Source organism: Poeciliopsis prolifica, unplaced genomic scaffold, assembly GCF_027474105.1.
Source record: "Poeciliopsis prolifica strain line A6 unplaced genomic scaffold, Auburn_PproV2 SCAFFOLD015, whole genome shotgun sequence".
Lineage (NCBI taxonomy): Eukaryota > Metazoa > Chordata > Actinopteri > Cyprinodontiformes > Poeciliidae > Poeciliopsis > Poeciliopsis prolifica.
In genome coordinates, this window is record NW_026562390.1 from 11435221 (window position 1) to 11462509 (window position 27289).

The 27289-nt window shown below is 40.3% G+C and overlaps 1 protein-coding gene across 3 annotated transcripts; it reads right to left on the bottom strand.

Annotated features, from left to right (window-relative positions):
- Positions 1-1966: 1966 nt before the first annotated feature.
- Positions 1967-24549, bottom strand: LOC129366435 (zinc finger and BTB domain-containing protein 7C). Of its 3 annotated transcripts, none has more exons than XM_055040271.1 (4): positions 24463-24549; positions 5189-5909; positions 4062-4714; positions 1967-3704 (listed from the first exon to the last, which is right to left on the bottom strand). In XM_055040271.1, exons 2-4 carry the CDS (start codon positions 5891-5893, stop codon positions 3083-3085), a joined length of 1980 nt encoding a protein of 659 aa, XP_054896246.1. In that variant the 5' UTR covers positions 5894-5909; positions 24463-24549; the 3' UTR covers positions 1967-3082. The 3 variants fall into 3 exon arrangements, with proteins under 3 accessions (XP_054896246.1, XP_054896248.1, XP_054896247.1); XM_055040273.1 differs by lacking the exon at positions 24463-24549 and adding an exon at positions 21225-21248; XM_055040272.1 differs by lacking the exon at positions 24463-24549 and adding an exon at positions 12244-12640.
- Positions 24550-27289: the final 2740 nt, after the last annotated feature.

Genomic DNA, 27289 nt, shown 5'->3' on the forward strand with positions numbered 1-27289 from the left:
TTTGATGTAGACGGGGTAGAGCAAGAGGGAAGTTAAGATTTAAGTTTGAGTCTGTTGCCATTGAAATGACAGACAGTCCAATTCTAATACAACATGTAAGGGAAATAGATATACATTATTCCAATTGACTCTCAGAATTACATAACAAGAACAAATATCTGTTTCTACCTTGAATAGTTGGACAAATCTGAAAAGAAAAATGAAAAAATGTCTCATCGAAAACCCAGACTTAACATGAAACATAAAACCTGCAATAGCAATGCATCACAATTAAGCATTTTTTTTCCCATGTCAGTGAGAAACAGACAAATTAATTGACATCACCGCAAAGTAATATTGAAGTGACTGTGTAGTACTACCAGATCAAATGTGAGCCCTCAGCATCCTCTGGTGGTAAAAAGATTACTCCTTTTATGCTATATTTAAGGGACCTGAGAAATGTTATCTTAGAGTGAGCACATTTTTATCCTTGGTCATAACAGCAATTTTCATCCAAATCTTTTATAAAAATTTTATTTTTTTATTTTTTTTTGTTTTGTCAGGGCAAATTCAATTTATAGTACCTCTTGTTTTCCACTAGAGGTCAGCACAGAGAAGCAGAAGAGTGTGGCTCTTATAACTTTGGAGGAACGTAAACTTGAAATGTTCAAAACAAATATGGACCACAGTTGCTCTCTGTTTAGAAACAATCAGTGTGTGTTGCTTGTGATTGATTTTGAGGTTTTATGCACAAGGACAACATAATCAGTCAGCATTTGGGTACTTCAGCATAAACTGTTGTTAAATACCTGCATTGATTTATGAATGTTTATTTCTCATTATGTTCCTGGCTTAACTCAATTACTTTCCTCATGTAAAGAATCATTCTTTGGATATTTTCATGGTCCAAAAATGATCATTATGATGATTTCTCCTGAAGCATTAAGCCTGTTTTTACCACATGAATGTGCAGTTAGCTGTAGGATACTATACACATTACTGGTGCCCTTGAAACAAAAACTAAATTAATGTAACTGATATTGCAGTTTTCTTCCAGTGAGAAATTGTTTTATCTCCCTTACCATCTTCCTCACTGAGTGTTATAGCAAGAGAGGCTCTGGTCCTTGTCCAGCCTTTTTGCTACAGTTCCAGTTTTTTTTAAGCTGTAATGATTTCTCTGGATACGGGAATGTTTATTTGCCCCAACACATACCTTGCTTAGCAGTAAATTAAACTTATTTAAATGACTGATTTGTTTTGTTGTTTAATCTGGAAATACTACCAAGCATCAAGTTGTAGATATGCAAAAAGTGCCGGAACCAGCTGAGCAGCAACAGGTGGGTAGGACTGCATTTGATGCTATAAATACGTTTTTTTGGCATTGCTTGAGCAGAACTTGTTAACACCAGCAAACAATTTACGGTAAAACACCGGCATCTGTGGTTGCGGTAAAATTATGGCAACCACAGCTGCCGGCATTTTACTGTAAATTAGAGATGCTTTTTTTTTTGTAGTTCACAGTTTGTCCATCGATACTAACTACTATCTGATGCATGTTTGAATCAGTAAAACGATTGGACATTTAAGCAAAACCATCAAAACACACCATCTGATCATGCATTTGTTTATTCTCTACATCTGTTTGTTTTTGAGTTGAATCAGTTCTTAATCTTGACACTGTAGGTTGACACTGCCGATCAACCTACGGAGGAACTTTCTCTGTGAGCGTAAATACTGAATACTGTAGTTTCATTATTCAAAAAGACAGAATGAAGATAACAAAACACTGATCTTCGAAGAATAAACTAACTTTACTCCCTTGCCATGTAAATGAAGGTATGCAAATTATTTGAAAGTTCTTGGAAGCTTGCATCATCGTTATGTACTGATGATGCAAGCTATCACACATAAATACGTATTTGCTTTTTTTAAGTTACAATCAATTCTCTCGCCCTCGAGCTTTAATCAGATCCTAATGCAGCCGACTAAGTTTGTCCACAGCTGTTAAAGTAATTCACCCAAAATAATACAAGCAGACAATGGTGAAGGTCAACATTTAGTGTCTTTATAAAACAGATTTGCAAAATATAGCCAAGGCTCATTCATTTAAATACACATAAATAGCAAGAAAATACTTTCCCATTTCAGTTCAAATAATTCTTGCACTCATCAGTGCGCCAATCAGAGATGAACATTGCATGAAAAAAATTTGGGCCAAAGTTCCCACTGAATCGTTGCACCAGAGCAAAAAAAAAAAAAAAAAAAAAAAAATCACAAGCATACTCTTGTAGCTAAAGCGGCTGTAGATTAGGCAGATTTGTACGGCATCCAAAGATACACATATTTCTAAATATTAAAACAGAGTTGTATTCAAGTCAGATATCAAAGTACTCATCTTTGGATGAATTTCTCAGTCTGTAAAGAGCAAAATACATATATATTTTGTTTTTTTTTTAATAACGATTATTTTACATCATCAGCCACGTCACCGTAATTAACACCACCACGGCCAGAGGTTTTATGTACAATAGTGCATATGAGGAGCCTAAATCAGAACAAGGCAGAGGAAGATAACAACCCATAAATGAATGTCCTTAAGCGTCCTGATTTAAGCTTCAAGTGGTTTTATTTGTGATTTTTTTTTTTTATAAGAAAAAAAATGGACAAATTAACTATTTAAGCTCTGGTTATTTCAACCATGTAAACACAATTATTATGAAAAAAGACTTTTATTGTTTCAAACTTAAATTTTCTGCTGTACAAACTTTTTTTTTTTCTTAGCAAAAATGCTTCAAATCTGTCAAATCTTGTTTTTTCTTGTTTTGTGGCAGATCTGTGTCGTTTTGCATAAAAGGAAACACCATTTTACAGGATTATCAAATGCTTTGGAGATACATGTAAACATTCATGGGTTTGAACAACTATTTTATAACTTAATTGGACCGTATGAAGAAGAAAAAACAGCTTTACCATTGCCACATCAGCAGGCTTCACAAAGTTCACTTTTTCCTTTTTATAAAAGGTGCTTTAGCTTCCTGGAGCAGAATAGACACAGAAATTAAAGAGATTTTCTTGTGCTTATTTTTACTCTACAGATTAGAGTTCATTTTGCCGACTCGGGGATGGGTGGAGCACGCTCCAGTCTCATGGTCCATGGGTCAGCGGTTGCAGCGTAAAATGGAGAGTGGGTAAGCATTTCTTCTCCAGCTAGGGCAAAGGCGAACACTCCCCTCTGCCTCAAGGCTCCAGCCTTTTGCTCCTCCGCGACTTGCCTTCCTTCTGCTTGCCGTTCCTCCCTGCTCTCCCTGACCGAGCTGTCCGCACTCTTAAACCCTAAACCTCTACCACTGAGGCCGAGGAGCTCCCCCAGTCCGTGATTCTTAACCCCTTGGTACGCGGGACTCAGCCCAATCTCCTCCACCTGAGCGGCTGACACTGTGGGAGGGCACAGGAAGCCAGCGGCGGGCGCGGACCTCCAGGCCGATGGCTTCCTTCCTCGTCGAGGACGCGAGATGCGGCAGCTCTGCCTCTTGATGTGTCGGTGGAGGTGGTCGGAGCGTGTGAAGCTCTTGTAGCAGTGCTCGCACTGGTAGGGACGGACACCAGTGTGGATGCGCAGGTGGTTCTTCAGGTCGTAGTTGTGGACGAACTTGGAGTTACAGTGAAGGCAGATGTAGGGACGCTCACCTGTGTGCTTCCGCATGTGGATCTTCAATTTGTCCTGCCTGCAAAAGACACAATGCACTCGTAATGAGGGTTGAAAGACAGTGACAAAAATGAGAGGGTGTTGTTCTTTGTAGTTTCTAATGCTTAATTTCTACTGTGACAAAATTACACCTTTGTCCTAGAATAGAAGCGGAAAATGCAAAAAGTAGGAGGAAGTAGTTAACAGAGATAATGCTGATAGAAAGAACAGTGAGTGGAGGGGTTTTCCACTTTGAGCTCTTTGATATTTAGATGAGATGAATGTAGATTAACCTCAGTCAGAAAAAACATGGCATACTTTTCCGTTAACCCTGCTGTTTCACAAAAGCATTTAAAGCAGAACATGACTGTCTTCCTGTGGTTTGTTGTTCACGTACCTTGTGAATCGCACTTCACAGATTGTGCACATGTAAGGTTTCTCCCCTGTATGTGTCCTCATGTGTCGCGGCAGTTTCCCGGCTCCTTGGATGACTTTGTTGCAGATGGGACACTGCTGCGAGGCTTTGGGTTTCATCTTCCTCTCCTCCTCCAGCTGCCAGGGTGGAAACAGCGCCCCCAGGTGGGATGCTGAGCTCAGGAAGCTCAGGTAAGACCGGATGTCCGCCTCGTCCTTGATGTGACTCTCTGACGACGCTGAGCCGGCATTGATGGTGCCTCCCAAACCCGAGCTGACAAATTCTTTCAGAAAGTCGCCTTGTAGAAGGCTGGGAGGGACTTCTTCCTTTATTTCCTCCTTGATGATTTCTCTTTTCACAGCGAGATCGAGGGGCCTCGAGGGCTCGATAAGCGAGGAGGTTGGGAAGGTGTGAGGCAACCGTGTTTGCGGTGAGGATGCAGTGTGAGGATGCGCAGGGTTCAGGAGCTGCTGGGGGAAAGATGGGAACTCTGCGGCCCACATAGAGGGGTAGAAGCCAGGCATGAGAGGAGAGAAGTTGGCCCTCCGGTCAAGTGCCGACATCCGGGGATAGAGCCCTTCCTGGAGAAGAGACTCAATGGAGAAATCCTTGAGGGCTCGACTCTCCATGCTCTCCTTTAACACAAAAAGTGTCAACAGTAAATTTTTCTGTAACGTGACAAACTTGAACACATAAATAGCAAACAGGAGTGTAACTAGATCTCGAGATATTATAACCTTCATTAGGAAGCCCACCAAGTCTTTTAGTGGGTGTCTATGTCTATTAATATAACTGTAGCACATTATTAAGGCCACAACATAAAAGAAACATAAATGCTGTGCTTTCTATTTTTGAGATGTAGAAATAAGAAAGGAAGTAGTTCTTGTGTGGATGGATTTACCAGATAAAGACTTATTTTTAGGCTATTTACAAAATACTTTCCTTTTTCTTTTACTACCAATATAAAATCTGTGTTTTGGGATTTGATAAGAGAATGACATAAAAGTTTGGGATTATGGCATAAATAGGGCTAAACTAAAGGGATTCTTTTACAGTCTCATGTTTTGAGTGGGATTTAGGATTGCACCACTACTAGAAAATAGACATACCTGTTTACCCCTGATGTTGTCTGGAGATTGTGACTGGGACAGTTGGTCCAGCTGTCCTTGATAAGTGGAGGTGCTGGGAGGTGAAGAGTCCTCTGTCCCCAGAGGCGTCCGCTCGCCTCTGCTCTCCAACGACTGCATAGATCTCTCACTGACGTTGTCCTCCTCCTCCTCCTGCTCATCCTTCTTGGAGCCCATGTCTTCCTCCTCGTCCTCCTCTTCCTCATCTTCCTCCTCGTCCTCTTCATCCTCCTCCTCTTCGTCCTCTTTTCCATCTCTGCCACCTCCTCCACCTCCATCTCCGCTGTCCATGATCTCTAGACACACGTTGATGATGCAGGGGATCTCAAGCATCTGTGCGGCGGTCAGGATCTCCTTGACGTTGGAGGCGGTCACTGTCAGGGTCGAGGTGTAGGCAAACTCGAGAATAGCTGTGAGGGACTCTGGAGCCACAAAGTCGATTTCATACACAGCAGCGGTGTGATGGGGGTCTCCACCATCTGTGGTCGCAACGGTAAAGAGCTTCTTAAAATACTGGCTACAGGCAGCTAGGACGGAGCGGTGGGTGCGGTACTCCTGGTCACGGACAATGAGGACGACGTCACAGAGCAGTCCATCTCGCCGCTGCTCATTGAGGCTGCAGAGAACGTCGCTGCTGTGGTTTGGGAAAGGGATCCCAATCAGGTCGTCCTCTCTGTGATGAACCATCCTCCTCCCTCTGTGTCTGTTGAAATAGAAACCGCAACAAAGTCAGACAAACTGAAACGTCTGAAAAGACATCTTTGCTTAAATTACATTGCATCTGAATGAAATGCACCTTATGAAAAACTAAATCTATTCTGATTTAAAACTAAACAGTGGTGGTTTTCACATGAATGGCCCCTACACACTTCATACACTCTCACTCCACTGAGCAAGCTTTTTCTGCCAAAAAAAAAAGCAACAAACAAAAAAATATATTTATTTTATGAGTTATCAGAAGTATTTATATTGAGTTGATAAAACTGAGAGAGAGGGATGCTAGATTTTAGCTACTATATTTTTGATAAAACCTTTCCATTACACCATAAAGAGAATTTGCAAGTTTAAAAATTTGACAGATGTGTGTTGAAATCTGCCTTTAGAGCGTCTATAATCACTACAGAATAACTCAGTTCAGGTTGATATATAGTTCTTTTCTTTCTTTTTTTATGTTATTGTGATCCTAGTGCCAAAGTCGGCATTGAAATGCCTGTTTTTGCGTCAAGAACCTAGAACTATGCAGCTGACCAATCTGAATATTTAGGATTTTGAACCACAGATGTTCAATTGCAGGCCAAACATACTGCAGGAATAGCCTTTTATATTTATTATGTCATAGCGTGTACAGAAAAATATTCTCACATTGTACATACTACAGTGGAGAGCCCATTCCCATTAACTGGACATGAAAACATGTTTTTATTTTTGCTCAGTTGCATCAAACCATGCTGGTGCATTGATCTATCATGTTTTATTTTCTCGCCTCTTTTCGACTTCACTGCAAACCAGACTTCAGCTGCATAACAGCATCACAACATAAACTGATATGGCTGTAGAAAAAATATATTTAATGGTGAGGTTTTTTTTTTCAGTCGCTATAAATAATTTGCATTGCAAACAAAATCAGCAAGTCAACCATTTTGAAGTGGGAGTTTATAAATAATCTGAATTGAACCGAATAATTCAAATGTCAGCTGCGTAGCAAACTGTCACATATTAAACAGTGATTAATTTGAACATGCCTCGTTTGATTTCCTGTTGGCATTTAATGATAAGTCTCGTTTCCTGTTCCCCTCTTCTGAAAGAGCTGCATCGTGAAACTTCATTTTCAGTGAGATGCTTCGGCAATTTTGTAGTTGGTGCTTTAAATTTTAAAAAGGTCAAACATTTCTTTAAAGAGTGCTGTGGGTCAGATATGCTCGACCAACACTTGATGTGTTGGGTTTTGCAAAGGACTTAATAAGCGATGATGATTAAAACTAATGTTCACGCACTGAGCCACAATCAAGCTTTATTCCTTCTTGCAGCGCTTGTTTGTGTGCCATCTGTGCAGTGCAGGCAACAAGTGGTAAATACAGCACGCCTAACTTTGAGCAAACATCACATTCTTGGGTAATATTTATTCTTGAAATGTGTTATTACAAATCCTCGTGTGGCAACCGTGAGTTAGGGAAGCCCATCTTCTTCATGAAGCATAAAGCACCCTTCTCAAAATTTCTTTTTTTCTTTTTACTTCGGCTCTGAGAGGCGTGATAAGTGCGTGCGAGGTTTCTGCGATCATGTCCATCGTTCTCGTCTTGTGCCTGGAAGATTTGAGCATGGAGCAAACCGATACCTTCATGTGAACAATGCAGATTGTGACTGGGATGTGGTAAGAAGAGGGGGAGAGAGCAACAAAAGAGGTCAGATCGTTCTCTAGATACTGTATCCTGTCAAAAATGCTTACTTGCAATCAGCTCTACACTCCTTCGGCGGAGGCCTAATAGAGCTTTCTCTGTGAGCCGTAAAAACCTCTCCTCCCTCGGCTTGTTTTCCCGGCGTTCCTGAGTTCCTACCTGTTGATTCACTGTGCTGTTGTTTATGCTCAGAGTGATAAAACTTCCTCTGGCAGAGCGCTCGCTCATTCACATCTATGAATAGAGCTCAAACTCAGCCATCCACACTTTGGTGGTCACCGGAGGCATGTGTAGATAAACACTTTGAAGCGGCCCCGAACACCACAGCTGCATTGTTGACTGGCTCTAAACGGGCCAGTGCTGAAGCCACATAAATACACACATACACCAAAAAAAGTACCTCTGCTTTCTTCTCGATGCAGCTCAGAATCACAATAGAGAAAAATACAAGAAAAAATAAATATAAGGGAACAAAAACACAGACTCCTTAAGTTCACCTGCAGGTACGCAACTTGGATACCAATCTTACATGTAGTTTATTCTTGTCGATCTTGTTGCTTGGTAACTGAAGCCGAGTTCATGCCATTGATACAGTGTGGACATAATTAAAATGTCTGTGGAGGGGGCGGTGGTGCAGCGTATAGGGCTGCAGACCAGATCTCCTGCCTCGCAGTGCAACGAAGAACAAAAATGACCACATATATAGGGAGGAGGCAAGCAAGTGAAATTAAAATAGTACATTAAATATTATTTTGATCTTGTTCCCATTCTGTATTCATTCTCGTTATCTATGAGAATGTCACTATTTAGATCCAAAGGTTAAGTTAAAAGTTTAATGTTTTTAGCTGCTTTAATTCATCAGAATTTAGTCTGCAAAAAAAATATTAAAGGCTTTAGCCTGTTTGATCAACCTTAGCCACCTGTACATCCCATGTTGATATCTTTCACTTTTTCCCTACTTTTTTTTTTTTGTTCATCCAGAATTATTGGAAATGTCTTTCCATTAAGATCTTGGATTTGGGGCTTGGCTTATAAAGATGTGGGGATTTCGCAACCTCTGTACATCATTCACAGGAGAAACAGCTTGGCTAAAAGGTGGGAGAATCTCCAGTTAGAGATCAGATGGCCCTAAAAGTTCCCCAACAGGTTGCACAAACACAAGCCGAGGGGCCCCTCCCTGGAGCAGCCTGCCAAGGCAAACAATAGTGCAAAGCTTAGAACAACACGGGAGTGGATAAGAGGGAGAGAGAAAAAGAGTCTGGGACTGGGGAGGGCTCGGGCGCACCAGCCGTCATCCGTTTCTTTTCTCGAACCATCCCACCTCGCTCCTGGAACCGTGGGGCCACGTGCTGCTGTTGCCGTTCGCTCTCTCCATGCCCCGGCGAGCGCCACTCCCCTTCGTTCCCACTGTTTGCCTGCCACTAGATGCAGCGTTTGGCTCTCGGTGGCCGGCCCCCTAATTACAGTGTGGAGAGGATCTGAGGAGGATGTGCCACATAGGCAGGGAGGGGAGGAGGGCACAGCGTTCCCACCGCAAGGTCCTGGAGCGACATTTCATCAAGCCAAACAGTCTTAACCCTTTATTCACACACGCACTTGCACACACCCCACCCACCCATCCGAGCAGCCAGGGTGGGGACGCCATGAGAAAGGGCACTGGTAATTAGTATGACTCACAGTCCATTATTTCTTAAAGCAAAGTTAAGATCGTCAACAACAAAAAAAAGTCTCAGTGGGTTCTCAGAAGCTTGTGACAAGTGGTCATTAAAGATCAGACTTTAAATTAATCAATAAAAACAACAAAAGTTACGTCTTTAACCCTTCTGTCAGGATGAGCTTTTCCCAGAATAATAATCTCAAATAAGAAAACACCATTTTTTCACTGGATTTGCACAGATGTTTTATGCAAAATAAATAATATATAAGCTAAAACCGACAAATTCAACAAAATTCTTCTGCTGCTAAATTACAGTAAGATTTGTGTGATCGTACTTAAAAAAAATGTTGAATTACATTTATTTATTTTGAGTTAGATATGTACCTAAACATCTAAATGCATTTGTATTTTTCAATTCCCTTTTGGTCATTATAAGAGGTACGATAAGATTTTATTAGCTGGTAATTAGCTGGGGTGTCTGCCCGAATAACTAGCCTGCAGTTTGCTGCTTAACACACTCATCTCTTATCTGTGCTTATAAAACTTTGATGTTTTTTAACATTTATGGGTAGCACTCCTTAGCTCGAAAACTGCGATTGTTAATCTTTTGTTCTTTATTTTGCAAATTAGTCAACTGTTTTGGGGAGAAAAAGGTGTAGAAGCCGTGTTTTGGTTTTTTTGAGCCAGGAAACCAGCAATGCAAAGCGATAGAGGGGGGAGCGTCAACACGTCGGTACTTTATGCTTCATGCGGCCGGAAAAAGTTCAGATCATTCAAGCACGTTCTCTGACTCCTCTCGAACAGGACTTTAAGCCATAGCAGTGGTGTATGGCAAGATTTTGGGTTTTTGAAACCTAAATTTTGTGTCATAACTTCATGCGCATGGCTCGTTTGCGGTAATTCTGTTTAAGGCTTTGTTGCAACAGATCTTCCAAAGTGACTGCTTCTAATAAAGGCTTTTCTGTGTCTTTCTCTGCAGCGGCCACGTCTCCTCATGCCTCACTTAGTCACCAACACTTTCAACTCAGCACTCCCACCTCAAATTATGTGTCACCTCTATTCGCTTGTTGTCTTTCTTCAAGAACTTCATCTGCTTTCCGGGCCCTGACCACCACCTTCTCCTCCTAATCTTCCTCCTCCTCCTCTTCCTCCTCTTTCTGTCCATGCTGCAGCTGTATCATCATTATGCCCGGAGTAGAGTTGCTAACTTGTCCCCAGCCCTGACCGCTCAGGCCACAAATCAGCAGCTAATGTCCATCTCGAACCCTCCTTGTCACAAGCAGACACTCATTTGGCCTGTTAGCTACAACAGGAAAAGCCCACTTTAGCCCTGTCAGCCCAGCGCGTACACCTGACCCACATGCTAAATCACCATCAGCCAGAATCCACCCGTCACCAACTGGCCATAGCAAACGCCTGCTAAACAGCTGTCACAGACGGACAATTGCCCAGCCAATAATTTGACAAGAGACAATTCAACCCCTCATTAAAGAGAGGACACTCATTTAAGCCATTGTGTAATTATCACCAGTAAACAGTGCACTTGTTGCTGCAGGACACAATTCACGCTCCATGCTACTTTTTTTTCTTTCTTTATTTTATAATGGGACAGTTTTTGAAACTTTTTCAAGTACATGGGGACAATTTTCATGCTTAAGTGGTGTCAATTACAGCAGCGGAGGAAGGTTTATAATGGGACCTGCACTGTAATGAAGACATGTCAGAGAGAGACGGAGTAAGCTGGAGTAAAAGTTAACTAGATTTACAACTATATATATTCACATTTTTGCTGAACAAATCACTGATTTTGTGTTCAAGTTTATTTCAGTCTACTTTTGTGTGTATTTTAATTACGTACATTGGATTCTAACCTTTGTGTGTGTATGTGTATATATATTTATGTAAGAAGCATATTTGCAACCGATATATTTATGTATAATGCTCATGTTGTAAAGCAAACTTGAGCATTAATTCCTACTGCAAAGTTGCAGATGTGTTTTTGAAAAACTCAAATATACATTTATGTACAGTTACAGTAGTTAAGGAAGCACAGCTTTTTTCTGACACAGATCTGCTACTATATATATATATATATATATATATATATATATTATATATATATATATTATATTTTTTTTTTTTTTTATTTTTTTTTTTTTTTATCACAATTAATAAGCCTGTTGAGGAGGTGTCTCCTTTTTTATATACTTTCAATCTATGTCATTAACAGTAGTGTTATCTGCTTAGCTATGATCAAAACAAACTTGAGTGAAACAAACACCAGCGGGTAAAAAGCTTTAATCATGACACTTTTTTTATGTCATTGTTGCGTTTTGTGACGTGACGTAAGAAGGCGATGAGAAGGGGCGTGTAAACAGTAATTTGCAGCTTAAGTTTGAATCCACAACATGTTTTTATTTTGTCCGCACTCCCAAACACCTCCTTTAACTCTACGAATCACCTGAGTATTTATTTTGGATTTCGCCGAGAGAACGTCGCCTGAATATGGAAACTGAAATATGTAATTACGCCAAATGACCCAAACACACACTTAAAACTTCACTGAAAACTGCTCTGTTTGCCACTTTGCAGATGTGTTATGATGCTCCATCTCCTCCGGTTATTTTCACTCCCTCTTATTTTTTATTTATTTATTTTTTCACATCTCATGTATTTAAGCCGTACCATGAACAAAACTGTGAATGTTGGGTCATTTTTATTGACCAGTTTCATGCCTTTCCAGAGTAAAGCAGAGCGTCAGCGCTCATAAACAGTGAGTAAGGCACATGTGCACGCTGTAACACAATGCACAAGTGTAAGCTTGTCCACCATCGTGCTCATGTTGTAACTCCTTGACAAATTATTACAGACTTTTCCACACACGCACACCAACACACACCTATGTGCTTGGCGCACAGGTCTTGCTTTCACATTAAATTTACACGCTCTCTGACATTCCACAGCTATCAGCCAGCATCACCCACCTTATTTCAGCTTTCACGATTCCCCTCACGTGTCTTTGTATTTCCAGACTACTAAGAGGCTCCGCTGCTCCTCACTTGACCTCTCAGCATCCCTCTCTTAAAACTCAATTGCAGCTGCCGCACTTTCTTTCTCTCTTTTTTTGCCCAGCTGTCAAGCAGGTCAGTCCATTCAAAAGCTCCTGGCTCTGGGCACTGATGCCCATTCAGAAAAATAAAATAAAAATGAGAAGAAGGGAAAAAAAAAAAGCACCTTAAGAAGAAAATATCCAGTGGAGGGGAACGGAGCGGTGCATGAGCCGAGTGTGAGCGTCGGGGTCTGTAAACGTGTGGAGTTTAGAGTCAGGCTCAGCGGCTCAGAGTGTGTGCGCGCAGCTCATGTAGGACGAGAGCGAGGGAGTGAGAGGAAGGGAGGGAGGGCAGCAGCACTGCGCTGTGGAGATGTCGCACCACTAGTTTTTATAGCAGGGTGGGTAGCTGGAAGATAATAATACCCCATCCTCCTCCACAACACAAGTTTAAGCGCAGTGTGTAATAAGCCCGTGGCGCAGACACCCTCTGATTTAGGTCAGACAAAATGAATTTTTAGTTGTGTTAGAGTGGATTCTGCTGTAAAGGGACCGGGGCAAAGAAACTCGAAGGGGTTGTTTGGGGAGACCGAGGGAGGGTTAAAAAAAGCAGCGGAGACTGAGAGAGAAAAGTTGGACAGCATCTCTGTGCACCTCCGTCGACTAGAGTGAAGAAACGACTGCATCTCGAAGCTGCTTGCTTTCATTTTTAACACCTGTTTTATTTACTCTTCGGCTGCTGCAAACTCTTAAAGTGGAAGTTTTTGCTTTTTGTCATAAATCCAGCATTTAACAAGCGATTGACCGCTCTGGGCAAGCCTTAGTTCAAAAACAGGTGGCGAGGTGGTCACCAGACTCCATAAATACTTAGAACAGACTAATTACTGAAAAACATCACAATAAATCAGCCCACTGGCATGCTGCAACCTACACACACGGAGAGCGAGACTTCTATAAAGCTGGCTGGTTCAGGGAGTTGTGTTAATTTGAAAGGAAATATTACTTAAAAAGCTGAGACTGAATTCGACCACAAACACAGAAACATACCACAGGCAAGAGAGCAGACGTGCATTGTTAAACCGTCAAATAAAACCCAAAGTTTCAAAACCGAGCTCAGACGACTGAACGTTGGATTCCTGTTTTGAGTCAGAAAGCACAGAAACAGGCAGGCAGTTGCTGATCACACCATCACCTCCGTTTGAGGAGGAGAAGGGGAAGTTAAAGCAAAAAAAGTAAAAGAAAAAAGTCATTGAACTTAGTGGGGTTTAGTTAAACATCAAAACCACACAATGCCTCATACTGTAGACAAAGTATCGACAATCTCTGAATTTTTCCACCTTTTCAATGCATTTTAGTTGGATTACGTGTGATAGACCACTGCTAGGGGAAATAATTATATGCAGTTGCAGCCCTCCGCATTACAAGACTGAAACTTTTCATTTTCAACTTTTAGAAAATGGATCAAGCTCAGTTAGCCTGAATGGAGAAAACATGTAAACATAAATTCTCAATTCTTGCTGCTGATTCTCTGTTGGAGTAGGAATTGAACTTTGAGTCACTCTAATGAATAAATATGCTTTAATCTAAACTATCCTTTTAAGGTCTTGAAATGCACAAATGGTGGGGAATCAAGTCACTGTTACAACAAAGCCATTTATCAGTTGTCATTAGTGGCCATTCTAACTAGTCTTAGCATTCACGACAGGCTTTGCTGACGGGGAAAAGCTTGATCAAAGGGCTAAGGGAGACAGCTGGGTGATAAGGGGAAATATTAGCATGATTGACAGCGCTAAGACCCGCCTCCAGGCTATGCTTGTTGATTTTTAGCACTGAGAGAAGGCAGAGTAGCTTGATTTGATTTTTTTCCACATTATCTGTCTCATACTGTCACAACATACTGGCAAATAAAAAAAAAAATAAATATATATTATAAAAGTTACATACTGCAGCTGTTTCTGTCTCCTATAGTTCTTTTGCGTAAACTGAAGCATTTCACTAAAGGCCAGCGTTGTCGAGTCGATAACTGGCTGTGGATCTCTGCAGCTCCTCCAAAGCTACCACGAACTCGCTCTCCTTGCACAGTCTCTCAGTTGTGCAATACTATTTCTATTTTAGTTCATTGTCCCTCATTATATTGTTTTTATAATCTCCAATTAACCTCTCAGGCCTTCAGAGAGTAATTATTTATACTACTGGCTACTGAGGTCCTACCAGATTTGATTTAGGAATATCAGACCTAAAGGGCCTAAATACACCACCATATTTTATTGTCCTTTTACTACTTTGAGTTTTAACCCCATTAACATATATGTTTTTACTATAAAAAAAAAAACCATAGTTCTGCTGTGATTTGAGTTTTTATTGTGTCAAAGCTTGTTTCTTATGGTGAGGAACTACAGAGAAAGAAATAGGGCAAATGTTTCATAGCCAAGCCAAATCTTATGACAAAGCACATTCACACAATCTGGAGCATTCATTGGGCTTTCCTGTGTGACATCATTAAACCGCACCCTGTGTAGTACTCCTCTTTTTTTTACATTTTAGAGATACATGTAACACGTCAAGCTAATGTAACCATCAGCATAAGCTAAAAAAAACATATATTTCAAAGTATCGGCTCAGGATTTCCACTCAGAGAGGCAGAACACACTCTAAGCCATTGTTTTCTTTGTGGCTGCTGCATTTACAAATCTTCTAAAATACTTCAAACCATCCATACAGTATAACCAACAATCATTCTGTAAAAGCTGTCACTTTCTGCTATAAACCTTGACTAGCCAAGCAGAAATCAGAATGAGTGTACATCAGGCTGCCATGCCCACTTCCCCCTACCGAGGAAAACATGGACCAAGGCAAACCACAGCCTGGGCCGATGGTGGTTTACACTGTTTTGTACAGGGTGAGAGTTGAGGGCAGCTCACATTGGCATCCAGTATATATAAACAGGGTTAGCCACAAACTGCTCGTAGCCCAGCCAGACAGCCAGAAAAATAAGAGTTTGCCATCCTATATGGGCAACTATCTGCTCTAAACGGAGCACAGCGACTATAGCAGCTTGCTAACTCCTACCTGTGAGGATGGCAATATCCCCAAATGGATCCTTTTTCTTAAATGGAAAACTACCATTGAAAAAAAAAGCATGTCTCCACATCTGGTGACACACACTGTAAAGAAATATCTAAAAAGGCAAGACTCCTGATTTCTTTATTATTTCTTTTAAAATGTGAAACAGTTGTTGAAAGGAGTGATTTTCTCCTTAGTGTTCTCATCTGGTGTCGACTTAGTACTCATAAATACGTGACTCTTCGTGTGATTAGAGTCACAAGACATGAGGACTCAAAGGGCTGAGTAAGAGTCATCTGTTTTGTCTGTGTGTCTGACTGATTGAGTGGCCACTCAGCGTACCTGTTTACCGCCACCTGCTGCTCCCAGCAGGACACGCGTACCATGCCACCAGATTGGCGCTTTGGAGAAGGGATGGAGTGTGAAGGAAGCAGCTTAACATAAAGTCAGGGAGGCTCGGATGCCATTCTCCGCTTGCTTTACTGTACTCTACTATAAAACGTCAAGATTAAACCATCTAGAACAGAAAGATGTCCTAAATGCGAGGCTGAGTATTTTGAAAAACAATTCACAATATCTCAATATTATGAGGCTGGTAGATTGTCAATGTCTACAGGCCTCATATCGGAATAATGTAGATTTAGCCAAAATCCATATTATTTTCTTCTGGAGGTAATTCAGCTGCATAACTGCTTACTTTTGATGCTTATTAACTTAGTTAATCTCTAATCTTATTTTCCGCAGCGAATCTACTGTCAAGCACTAGCAGATTGTGCTTCACACAACACTTGTGTTGAAGTAGTCACTTACAGAAGAAGGCTAAAAGTTGGCTAAGTTCAGGATCCCTGTGCTTTTTAACATGAAATCAAGAGAGCACAAAAAATGTACAAACAATTGGAAAGTAAAAGGAGCACAGTCTCTCCATTCAGTCTGCCACAGCACAGATCTAGACTTTGAGAATGATGGTCATTTCACTTATTTGTCATTTTTGTACTGCACTTTTGGTCGCTTGGTATCTTGATTCCTTCTGGTACAAAAAGAATAGGACTTGATTTTGTACTGTTTGCACTGATTTATCCTATTGAGCTTTGGTCCTATAAACAGGTGGCTGCCTTATGGTAAAAATAAAGGTCCAAATTCTCCTGAAAATGGACATGGAAAATTATGCAATATTAATTTTTAATTTTCTAAGTGTAAATAAAATGTTAAAGACAGTTCAAAATGTCAACTCTAAATCAGTTTTGCTTGTTGCTTCAGTAGGAGACGGTTTTACTGTTGATTTTTATTTTTTATTTTCTAATGTTGTAACCAGTAAATGCATCACTTGAAGTAAAATTTTTGGATTCCCTACTTCAGTGGACTAATGAGCTGCTAAGAATCGAATTTCGCCCTGGAGATGGCAAAGTTTATAATGTGTGAATGCGTATGCATAATGTGTGCGAATAATGAAGTCTGTACTCTGAAGACCTACAAGCTCAGATATCTGCACAGACACCAATCTGACCAAAGCAACACATTTGGTGCTCTTGATTCCTAGCCGATTAATTTTGTAACTGGAATGATGATTAATAATTATTCTTCTGACTTCAACTAAAGTAATTTGAATTTAACCTATGACATTTTTTTTTTGTCATTTTGACCTTAAACCCCCACTAAGATTTAGTCTTCATCCACAGTTTTTTTTTTTTTTTTTTTTTTGTCTTTTTGTTATTTTGTGCAGGAGGATTTGCTTATTTAACTTTTTCTTAGAATAGATCAGACACTCAGATATTTCTGACACATTACTCTACCTTTTGCGAAGGGTTTCGTTGAACTAGTCCATGTAGAGAAGCTGATGGGTGAAATTATGGTGGTGGGAGTAAATTATTGATGTGAAATCAACAAAGAGATCAATGACAAATACTTTTTTTTCCGTTGATGAACATTCAGTTTTGTCATTGCCCTTTATGAAACACACTCTTAATGTGAGTGCATTCTACCCTGACCTATTTAAAAAGAGGATATCAATTACTAAAACCCCCCTAGACAGGATGTTGATCGGCCTTTAAATGGAATCGAGCACCTACAATCGAGCACCTACACACCTGGTAGACTGTTTCATCACAATTCAGTGGGTTTACAAAGGAAGTCGAGTGGGTCATCAAAGCAGTTGATGTTACCCTTTCTTAAGCCATGAATGAACAATATTTTTCTCTGTTGCTAATGAGTTGTACTTGTTTCAAGCTCCAGGGCAAGTTTCCTTTTGCCATTTCACACATCCACATTATAAACAAATAATAATGTGCTAATGTACTTCATCCCTGCAAATCATTTCATTTTTCTTACTAGTTAGGTACTATTTGAATTATTATTGAGCTCATTTTTACTGCAGTTACAGCTGCAAATCTTTTAGAAAATGTCTTCACACATATAGAGATTCTGATCAGCTTTCCTTTCCCTTGTCAAAACAGGCATGCATGCTGCTGCTACCTTGTTTCATGGTGAGAATGATGCATTCAGTAATATCCATGGTTAATTTTACACCCTGCACAGCATTTTTATGAAAAAAAATTAATAATTCCAACCATCTATGCCTTCTTTATGGGTGATTGCAGAAGCACTGGCAGATTAACGCCACCAAACCAACTTGTGACCTTTACCCTTGTGTTTCTGAGGCCAGGTGTGGTCGAGTGTGGGAGAGAGGCAGGAAAAGGAGGCAGTCAGCAGAGAGAAATAGCATCATATGAACCCCCCAACTCCCTACTCAGCCTTCAAAAGTCCAAGGACAGAGACTGATTCTCAGATGAATAGCAACTTGAACAAAAAAGGGATCTGTGTAAACACTCTGTCGTCTCAGTGAAGTCATTAGAGCTAACCTCGGAGAATGCCATTCGGATGAGTGAGGTTAGGGTGTTTCCTTTCTGTTGACCTGTCTGTGCTTAACTTTCTCCTGTTGTGTCTCATTTTTCAAACACCCTAATCAGCTTTGGAAGCTTTGCCAAAAGGGAGGTAAACTACGCATCCTGCACATTGGGAACTGTGAGTACCAAGACAGGCACAGTTACAATGTTACACAGCTGGGGCTGAGTGAGTTCTTGTCAATCCATTGTGAAGCTGAACAACTTTCTTACAGTAAAAAAAAAAAAAAGAAAAAAAAAGATGACTATTAATAAAGTTTGAAGAGATCTTTTTTGTCCTGCTCCTAACAAATATGGAAATTTATTCTGAACTATTTATCCGAATCTCTGAACTGCAAACAAAATGTTAGAGGAGTCGAACTTCTTTCTACCACTTGGAAGATTAAACTTTGCAATGCATTTCAGTTGTTGTGTTCAGCTGATTGGCCTGGTGTCAACATTTGTGTGTGCGCGCGGGTAAGTGTGTGCTGTGAGGGTCGTCAGGTGAATGAGGACAACTCCTTATGGTGATAACGAGAAGGAGGCCAGCCTTGGTGGGACAGCCTCTGTCTGCCCTCGGGTAGTGTGTGTGCGTGCGTCTGTGTATGCTTGTGTACGTGTGTGTGTGTCAGCAGGAGAGCCCTCGGGCACTCTGACACCTCCTAATTAAAACCAGTCAGGCTGCAGGGCAGGGGAGACAGATGCCTGTCATGAAAACACACTCTCACACACACACACACCCCCACACACATACACACACACACACGCCTTCACGAGGCGGCGGACCTCGTTGAACCACATGCACGCTTACTAACACACAACTGTGATGTGTAGGTCAGTTATTTTTGGATGCAAAGTCACCTGCATCCCACCCACTCAGGTATTAAAACAGGTAACTAAATTGTTTCCGACAAAGATGCAAAAAAAAAAAAAAAAAATGAGCAAATCTCCTGATCTTCTGAGACAAAGAAAATCAAAATGTGCAGAAATGTTTCATGGTCAATCATTTAAACAGTCATCTTGAGGTTAAATCAACAAATTACACCAATATTCTCTCATTTATTTGATTTCCATTTGAACCCTGTTGGATTATTTTAGGCATGTTCACCAATGACAATGCATCAAGCGGGATTTTCGCTCATACAAAAATCCCTCGTATGCCATCATCATGACCCGTGGTGGCTTCCATGTTGACACTCGTGTCTCTCTGCCACAGCAGCGAATGAGACATAATTGTGCTGCATGTCTGTTACCTGCATGCTCTGTCACATTTTATCTCCGTTCCCACATGTACGAGTCGGAGCTGCAGGCGGCCACGTATAGTTCTTAGCAGGCTAACTGCTGTTTGTCTGGGGTGGGTGGGTGGGTGGATCAAGGCACGCTGCTCTCCCTTTTTCTCTCCCAGTGATTAGATAGCATAAGCAGGCCAGCTAGCCTAACCCACACACTCATGTCTCTAAAACTGCCATCCAGCCCTGCTTTCTCTCTCACTGCCTCTCACATACAGGTGGGTGGACCCACTTATTCAACCCAGATCTTGCTTTTACACATTATGAAATCGTGTCTTTTTTCCCCTCTCTCTCTCTCTTTCTTGTTTGTCTCTCCTTAACTCTCTCATGCTGAATGACATTCGACTCCGTGTTTCCTGCGCGTCTTTGTGCGTTCTACAGCAGAGCTTTAATTTTCTAATTTACCAGATGATTATTTCGTCTTGCTGCCAAGCTGAGAATTATGTCTCTTTGTACTTGTCTCTAGGTTGAAGCTAGGTGGGTTGCCAGTGGTGACAGGGCCCTATTTAGTATTATCTAGGTAACATTCAGGAAACACCCACAATTTTGTATGTACAAATGCTTCATTTCTCAACCGCTTTATGAATTGTGGCTGTCACTGACATTTCTGAAGTTGAAACCAAAAGACTTGCGTGTTTCTGAGATGACTTTGACCTCTTTAATGATCACAAAAACCACCGTAAGACGCATTATGACTCTGATGTTATAATATAGATTCAAAGAAAATGGAAAAACTTGTCAGTTGTTAATGAGGTATACCCAATGTTTTTTGTGAACTTTGTTTATTCAAATTCAACAAATATTAAATATAATTTGTTTGTTTGATGGGGTTCTGTCAGTCATAAAGTTTGATGGGGTTCAGTAATTGCTGAAAGGAGATCTGAACACAAACATACTTATTTGTGGTGCATTGCAAACATATCCTTGAACTTCATGTTTTTGTGCTTCACAACCACTAATTTTAATGGATCAACATGAAGGTTACAAAGTGAAATAAAAATCCTTGCAGAGCCACGTTTTGGTGCCATTCTGCAAACAGCTGCATGTCTTCTCCTGAACGTATTGGCAAGTTTTGAAGTAACAGAAGAAAAGTTCACACATGCATCTTTGCACACTTGCTCAGTCTTAGTATGGAGCAAATCCTCTGTGGAGTGTTGTCAACTTTTAGAAGTTTTCAGGATTTTGCCACATGCTCTCAACTGAGAATGTGAATGGACTACTCTAATGTTTTTATAGTTGTGGCTCACAGTGTAAAAGAAGATCAGAGGACCTCCGTTTCTGATTTTGGCATCATTTTCATTTCACTTTGCTTGGTTTAATGCGTCAAAATTTGCATGTGTAACACAGAGCGATGAGAAGTCTGAGGGGGCATGAATACTTTTTCAAGGCACTGGGCGGGGGGAAAAAAAGCTGCAAAGAATGATGCAAGCTGTAAATGGAAGAAAGGTGGAGGATTTAAAAGAGGTGGAGAAAAAGCGGGAGTGTTGACCTCTGCGAGCGCGAGCGGCTGCCTCCCGTGGCTGGTGCTTTGTCGTTAGAGCCAAGCGCTGTGTTTCGTGAGGCACGCAAAAAAAGTACACAAATCCCACAGAAGGAGCTTTTTTGGCAAGGCTCTGGCCTCACACCCACGGCAGCCTCTTCAAGCCTCCTCCCATCCCCTATTCATCTGTGAGGGGCGGCTTACTCACCCAGCCCAACTCCACACAACAAAACCTGGACCTCGATCCTACGGAGGGGGGCGGACGAGCGCACACGCTCACAGACATGGCTGCCATCTCATTGTAGACATGCAAACACACAGACACTTGTTTCAAACTGAACATGCCAAAAGCTTTTCTTCTTTTTTTTTTTTGTCTTTCAATTTGTATTAAGTGTATCTGGTTTTTGACAGCTGCCGTGATCGGATCTGTCATCGGAGGTCAGGTTTAGTTTGACCGTGCCGGTGTAAACGCTGTTACATGGACGTGCCCACACACTGTCAGGTGGGAAGAAGGCGTGTGGACTCATTCACGCTCTTAGCATCACAATGAATGCGTTGGGAAAAAATCTTTGCAGTCATGAAGCCACATCCTCATTCATTAAACATGCACAACCCTTTAAAGAACTGGTTATTAGTTGCAAAACCCACAAAAACGTAAACATTGCCATTTTTGTGTTTGCATAATAAAGGGATTTAAAAAGGCATTTGTTCCCTTTTGATTCTCTGTTCTTGTCTCATTATTATTATTAATTTTTATTTAATTATTTATGTTTCAGATCATCCATTACACAAATTTAAATTCCAGACATGGATAACGATGATTTATCTATTGCTTTTATTTAAACAAAGCTAATTGTCCCTTAAATCTCACCGTTGTAGAATTGGTTTTCATTTAGCCACTTTTGAGGGTTTTCAAACGTAAAAGGCCTGTTCAGCTACTACATCTCAGTCAGACTTAAGTTCGAGCCTTGACTAACATCAAAACCTTCATTTTTCTCTGATTTTGAAGCATGCAGAGGCAAAGTTGGCGGTGTGCTCTTGAAATTCTGCATGAGACGCATTCGCTTAAGTTTAAGGTAACGAACCAATGAGCAGACATTCTCCTTTAGGATTATCAGTCAGTGAGCAGAATTTGTGGTTCCGTCAATTTTGTTGTGCCCATCCAGGTCCTGAATCCAGATGTATCTGGATGCATATCTTCCAAAAAAAGGTCTATTATTGCATCATCATTTTTCAAAATATCATCCCAAAACTCTTGGTGATCTTCTAAATGTTTTCTGGCAAACATAATTGGGGCCTTAGTGCTCTCTTTGCTCGGCAGTCGTCTTATTCTTAATGTTGAATAACTTTCACTGAGGTGAATGAGGCCTGCAGTGTTTTAGATGTCGTTCTGGGTTATTTTGTGACCTTGAGGTGACTTGTCAATGTGTCTGGAGTGATTTTGGTTGGTGGGTCACTCTCACTGCACCGTGCCATGTTTTCTCTGTCCTAAAGCGTTAGAAAAAAAGTTTGTGGCCCTTTCCTGATAGAGGTCAGTAACTGTTTCTCATCTGTTTTTTATTTTTATTATTATTATTTTGAGATGGGGGTCATGTTGTCTTACTTTTCTCTCTCTTGTAACCACTACATGTTATTGGACAGGTTCTACTTTAGGAACTTTTTGCGTTTACACATCTGGTGCTAATTAGCTAGCCTCGCTCGTGAAGTTTAACTAAGCTTTCCAAAACCTTAGGAGTAACAAAAGTTAATTCACGGCTTTAAAATCATAACTAATAAGTTCGCTTTATGTTATTCTTTTTTTTTTTTTTTTTTTTACATTTGGTGTTTTAGGGTTAAACCTTTCAGTTAAGGGTTTCTGTTTTTCCTTTTTGGTTCTCAGGTTTACAGACTCATGCGGTCGCTTCCTTCAAAGAGTCAGTACATTAAGAGCACAGCATTAAACTGCGCAGCGTTCCACAGGCGGGACTGTACAAACACGAATGAAATCTGCCTCTGGTGATGTTTGCTAAACACGCCGACGTAAGAGAGGCCCAGCAACAAAAGACTCCAGAGGATCAGGTTCAATTGAGATAATCCTGGAGGGAGAAAGAGGCAGACAGAGGGCTATAGTCAAGGGTGTGTGCATGTGAAGAGAAGAGGTGTGGTGGAGTTTGTTTTTTTTCCCTCCATCTCACCCTCACTGCAACAGGAAGATGGTTCTATAAGTTCTGCTGGCTTTTTTTTTTCTTTAATGTATTAATGATGAACACTGATAAGGCTGACAGTATGTGTTTTTTTTTGTATAAATGAAGTCACATAAAAGTGCTTTTGATTATCAGAATTGCATGTTTCCTGTTCTGCATTGCAACCCATTCAAAATCAAGTTTATTCTCAGATCTTTGTTCCTTTTCGCTTTGTCTCTTTTCAAAATAAAAACAAATGTTAATGTGGTTTATATGATGTGAAACTGCATCAAACCACAGTTGACTGTTTTTAGATCAGTGTTGGGAGCTGATTGAGCTTGTGAACAACTGCAGTTTGATTGCGATGCATTGATTGAAGTGTGTTTCAAATGACTGAAAAGTTAAATGAACCACTCGAGTCTAATTTATTCTCAACGGAATGATCAAACTCCGTTCAAACTTTCCGATCATTTTGCAACAAATCAAACTCGGAGGTGCCTCTCCGCAGTCGAGCAGACGTGACATATAGTGCTATCACCCTTAAAGGTTAACAGTTATTCATGCTGTTTCATGGGGAATCACAGGAAGAGTGAAATAATTTTGACTTTCACACCTCTGCCCCCTCATCTGCTGCACAGAGTGCCTGATCTGAAGCAAAGATTAATGTAAACCGTAGGCGCATTTCATCTAACAGCATAAATAGAGTCCGCAAAGGACAGATGTTCCCCTCAGTGCGTCTTGTCGGCTGTTACAACCTTATCAGTGAGACACTCTGGTGCTGCGGCGCATCTACACATAAGTCAGAATCAAGGCTGACAGGAATACGAAGCATCATAAATCTTTCTGCTGTTTTACAAGCTGCTGAATTGATAAGTTGAAGCAAGAATGGAAAAAAATATATATATATATTTCCAGCCTTGTCATGCTTTCACTTGCTTCCTCTCAGAGAGGTTTTCACTGCTTGCACATCTGTTGCAAAATATGCTCTGGAAAGCATCTGGATTGCACTGCTGGACACGTATTTTTTTATATCTTTTTTATTCTTAACAAGAGACTTGAAGCCACTTGCAACACAAAATAACAACACAGACCAGCCCTCGTTCTGATGCATGCTTGAGGATTTTTTTTCTTTTTGAAAGAGAAAGAAAATGTATCTGTATATATAGCTATATACTATAAGCCTCCCATTATATGTTTTTTTTTTTAGAGAATGTAGGAAATTGCTGTGTTTCAGTGAAAACAAATGCAGAAAAGAAAAGAGTGAATCAGAACAATATCACTGACCTTTAAGGAAGGGAAGTTTTGAATTCAGTTCCTCTTTTGGTGCGCTCTCTCTCCCTGTCAGGAAACTCAACTCTGGCAGACTTGTGAAAGTGAGAGCGGCCGAAGTAGACACTCAAAAATTTGCTCTGAAGGTGTGTCTGTGATTTGAGGGGAGTGAAAAGGTACTGTTTTCACAGTTCTCTAAGAAACACAACAAAACAAAACTGCTACACCCACCCAGCCTAAGCCAACACCCCTCCCTCCTTCTCAACCAAAAGTATTTGGCAGCGCTCCCTTCAAGTCCACCTGTGCTTAGGGGAGGGGAGTGACACACTCTACCACTCCTGGGCCAAGCCTAAAAACCTGCAAACCTGCTTGTGAACTTGGACTGAAGTTTAAGGTTATGCCCAGAGAACAGGCAGGAGAGGGGGGACTGCTGATCTGAAGCTGGAAATAAAGCTGAAGCCCAAGACACGAGCACAGATAGCAACACATTTATCAATTTATAAACAGAAAAAGACACGGGAGAGGTGGCTGCAGAACAAAATCAGTTGAGTGGATTTTAACAGAAGGTTTATGTAGAATAAATAAATAAAAGACACATCAGAGATTAATGAGGGGAGAGGAGGAAAATTAGAGTCGTAAAAGTCAGTGACTGTGTCAGTTTCTTTGGGTGTGTTCGTTTTCATGCCAGCTTGTATACCTGGTGAGTTACAGGAAGTATTGTTCTGGTGAAAGGGAGAACAATGGTGCATAATGAGGATGTAATAATGAAAATGACCAGCGTTCTAATCTAACAAACTGTTAAATTAATAATGAAACATACACTATAGTTGCAGGACATGATTTGGTTGAACTCTTGCTTTACAACATAAATAAAAATATTCATCAGTGCAAAAAAACTATTTGCCATTTGTTCTCCTCCTCTGTTGTTTCCAAGTCCAGCCAAAGCCTTTGAAAACTTAAATGACTGTGAAAACATAAATAACTCTTCTCTGATTGGATGCTTACCATCTATACAGGCACATATAAACATTACATTGCAGTAGGTTGTAAATCAATCAACAATCAAAAGTTGTGAAAACCACTTTACTTTTTCTACAGTGTTAAAATCATCAGCACACAAGTATGTTGTTCTGAATACAAACACTTTTATTGTCCTAATTTAACACATTAGTATTTACTACGAACCCAAAAATAGTTTGCCACCCTGGGAGATTTACTTCTAAAGTAATATTTTTTATTTAACATTAGTATGGAGAGAACTACGAATTAAAAGAAACCTTCCAAAATAGTCACATTGAGCTTATATGAAAAAAAACTGCAAGGCAACTATAATACAGGCTTGGGTGATAAAATGGCAATAGTTTTCCATTGGAATTGGGAAGGTTATAAATATCTTTTTCAAATGGTGGATTTTCAATAAAAATTTTAACATTCTAGTCAGAGACAACTTTATGCCCATTAGGGCGTGATAATGAGCCAGTTTATACACTGCCTACTTACCAGAAAAGAAGAAGCAAAGAAAGAATATTAACATTTCTCTCCACTGTTTTTGAATATCCTTGGCATATGCATCAAATGCTCTCTTTCACAAGCACAATGCTGTTAAACCTGCAGTTTAAAACTCACTTCCACCCAAGATTTTATAAGATGCAGATTGTTCTCGAAACTTGAGCCCCAAATCTCAAGTCCAAATCGAGTCTCAAGTTATTGTTCATACAACTTGGAAGAGCCTTAAGTCTGTATTGATTCTTCTTTTCTTTCATCAATTATTGTAAATAAAACGAATGACGGGTTTGTTCTCCAGTTCTTATTTGTCATACTTAGTTGATCCTAAGGCTTAATGTTATTTTACGACTGCTTGTTATGATGTTAGTAAATGATCTAATTTATAGTTTTCTTTGACAGTCACTCGGCACTCGCCTGGAAGAAAACTGCCGCAGCTCTTTCTGTATAAAATATTTAAAGTTTGCCTCTGAAAAGTAAATATGTGTAAATATTTCATCCATCCCAAAACTAAGAGCTGAGAATTTGTTTCAGGGTTAGAAGTTTTTAAAAGTGGTATTTTAACTTGAGCATCCTTCAGTTCAATGTTCCTAAAAATCCAATCAAGTGACTTATGTCGCACAAATCCAGAAAGAGCAACGCAAATCTGCATAATCTCTACGCTGTGTTCAGCATGACAGAGGAAATAAAAAATACTGTTCAAAAGCTGGTTTACACCTCATGACTAATCGATGCACAAACAGCTGGCAAGTCTATGCATCACAGATATTATTACTCTTACTATCATGTCACAACTTTCCTGGTCAAAATACAATTATCATTTGTGCTAAGCATGGTACATTCAGAACAGCAAAGAAAAGTCAGCTATGCTTGTTTATCATCCAGTTAAACTTGCAAAGGCATTTTATTACTGATGCGTTTTGTTGCTTTAGATTGAGACCCTGTTGACATGTGGCCCCGGGTCAGAAAACAGAATTTGCTGGAGGGATTTACCGCATCACACATTTCCTGGGAATGGCTTGGGGTATCCCGGGAGGAGGTCGCTGTTTGAAATGATAATGCACAGGTTCTCTCCAGTATGCAAACAGTTGCAATAATCCCATTTTTCTTATACTTTTAAAATGTGATGCATCACAAGGTTGTTTTGGGGAATTTCGCCAGGCGAAAATGGTTGAAATGAGTTTAGTTTTATTTATTTATTTATTTTTTGCAAATAATAAACAAGGTGGATTTGAATGAAACAGTTAAATTTAGATCCTAACACCTTGCGACGGTACTTTAGATGATTACACCTCTGCCATGTTGGATGGGTTTGGGTTTGTAACAAAATATAGTTGTT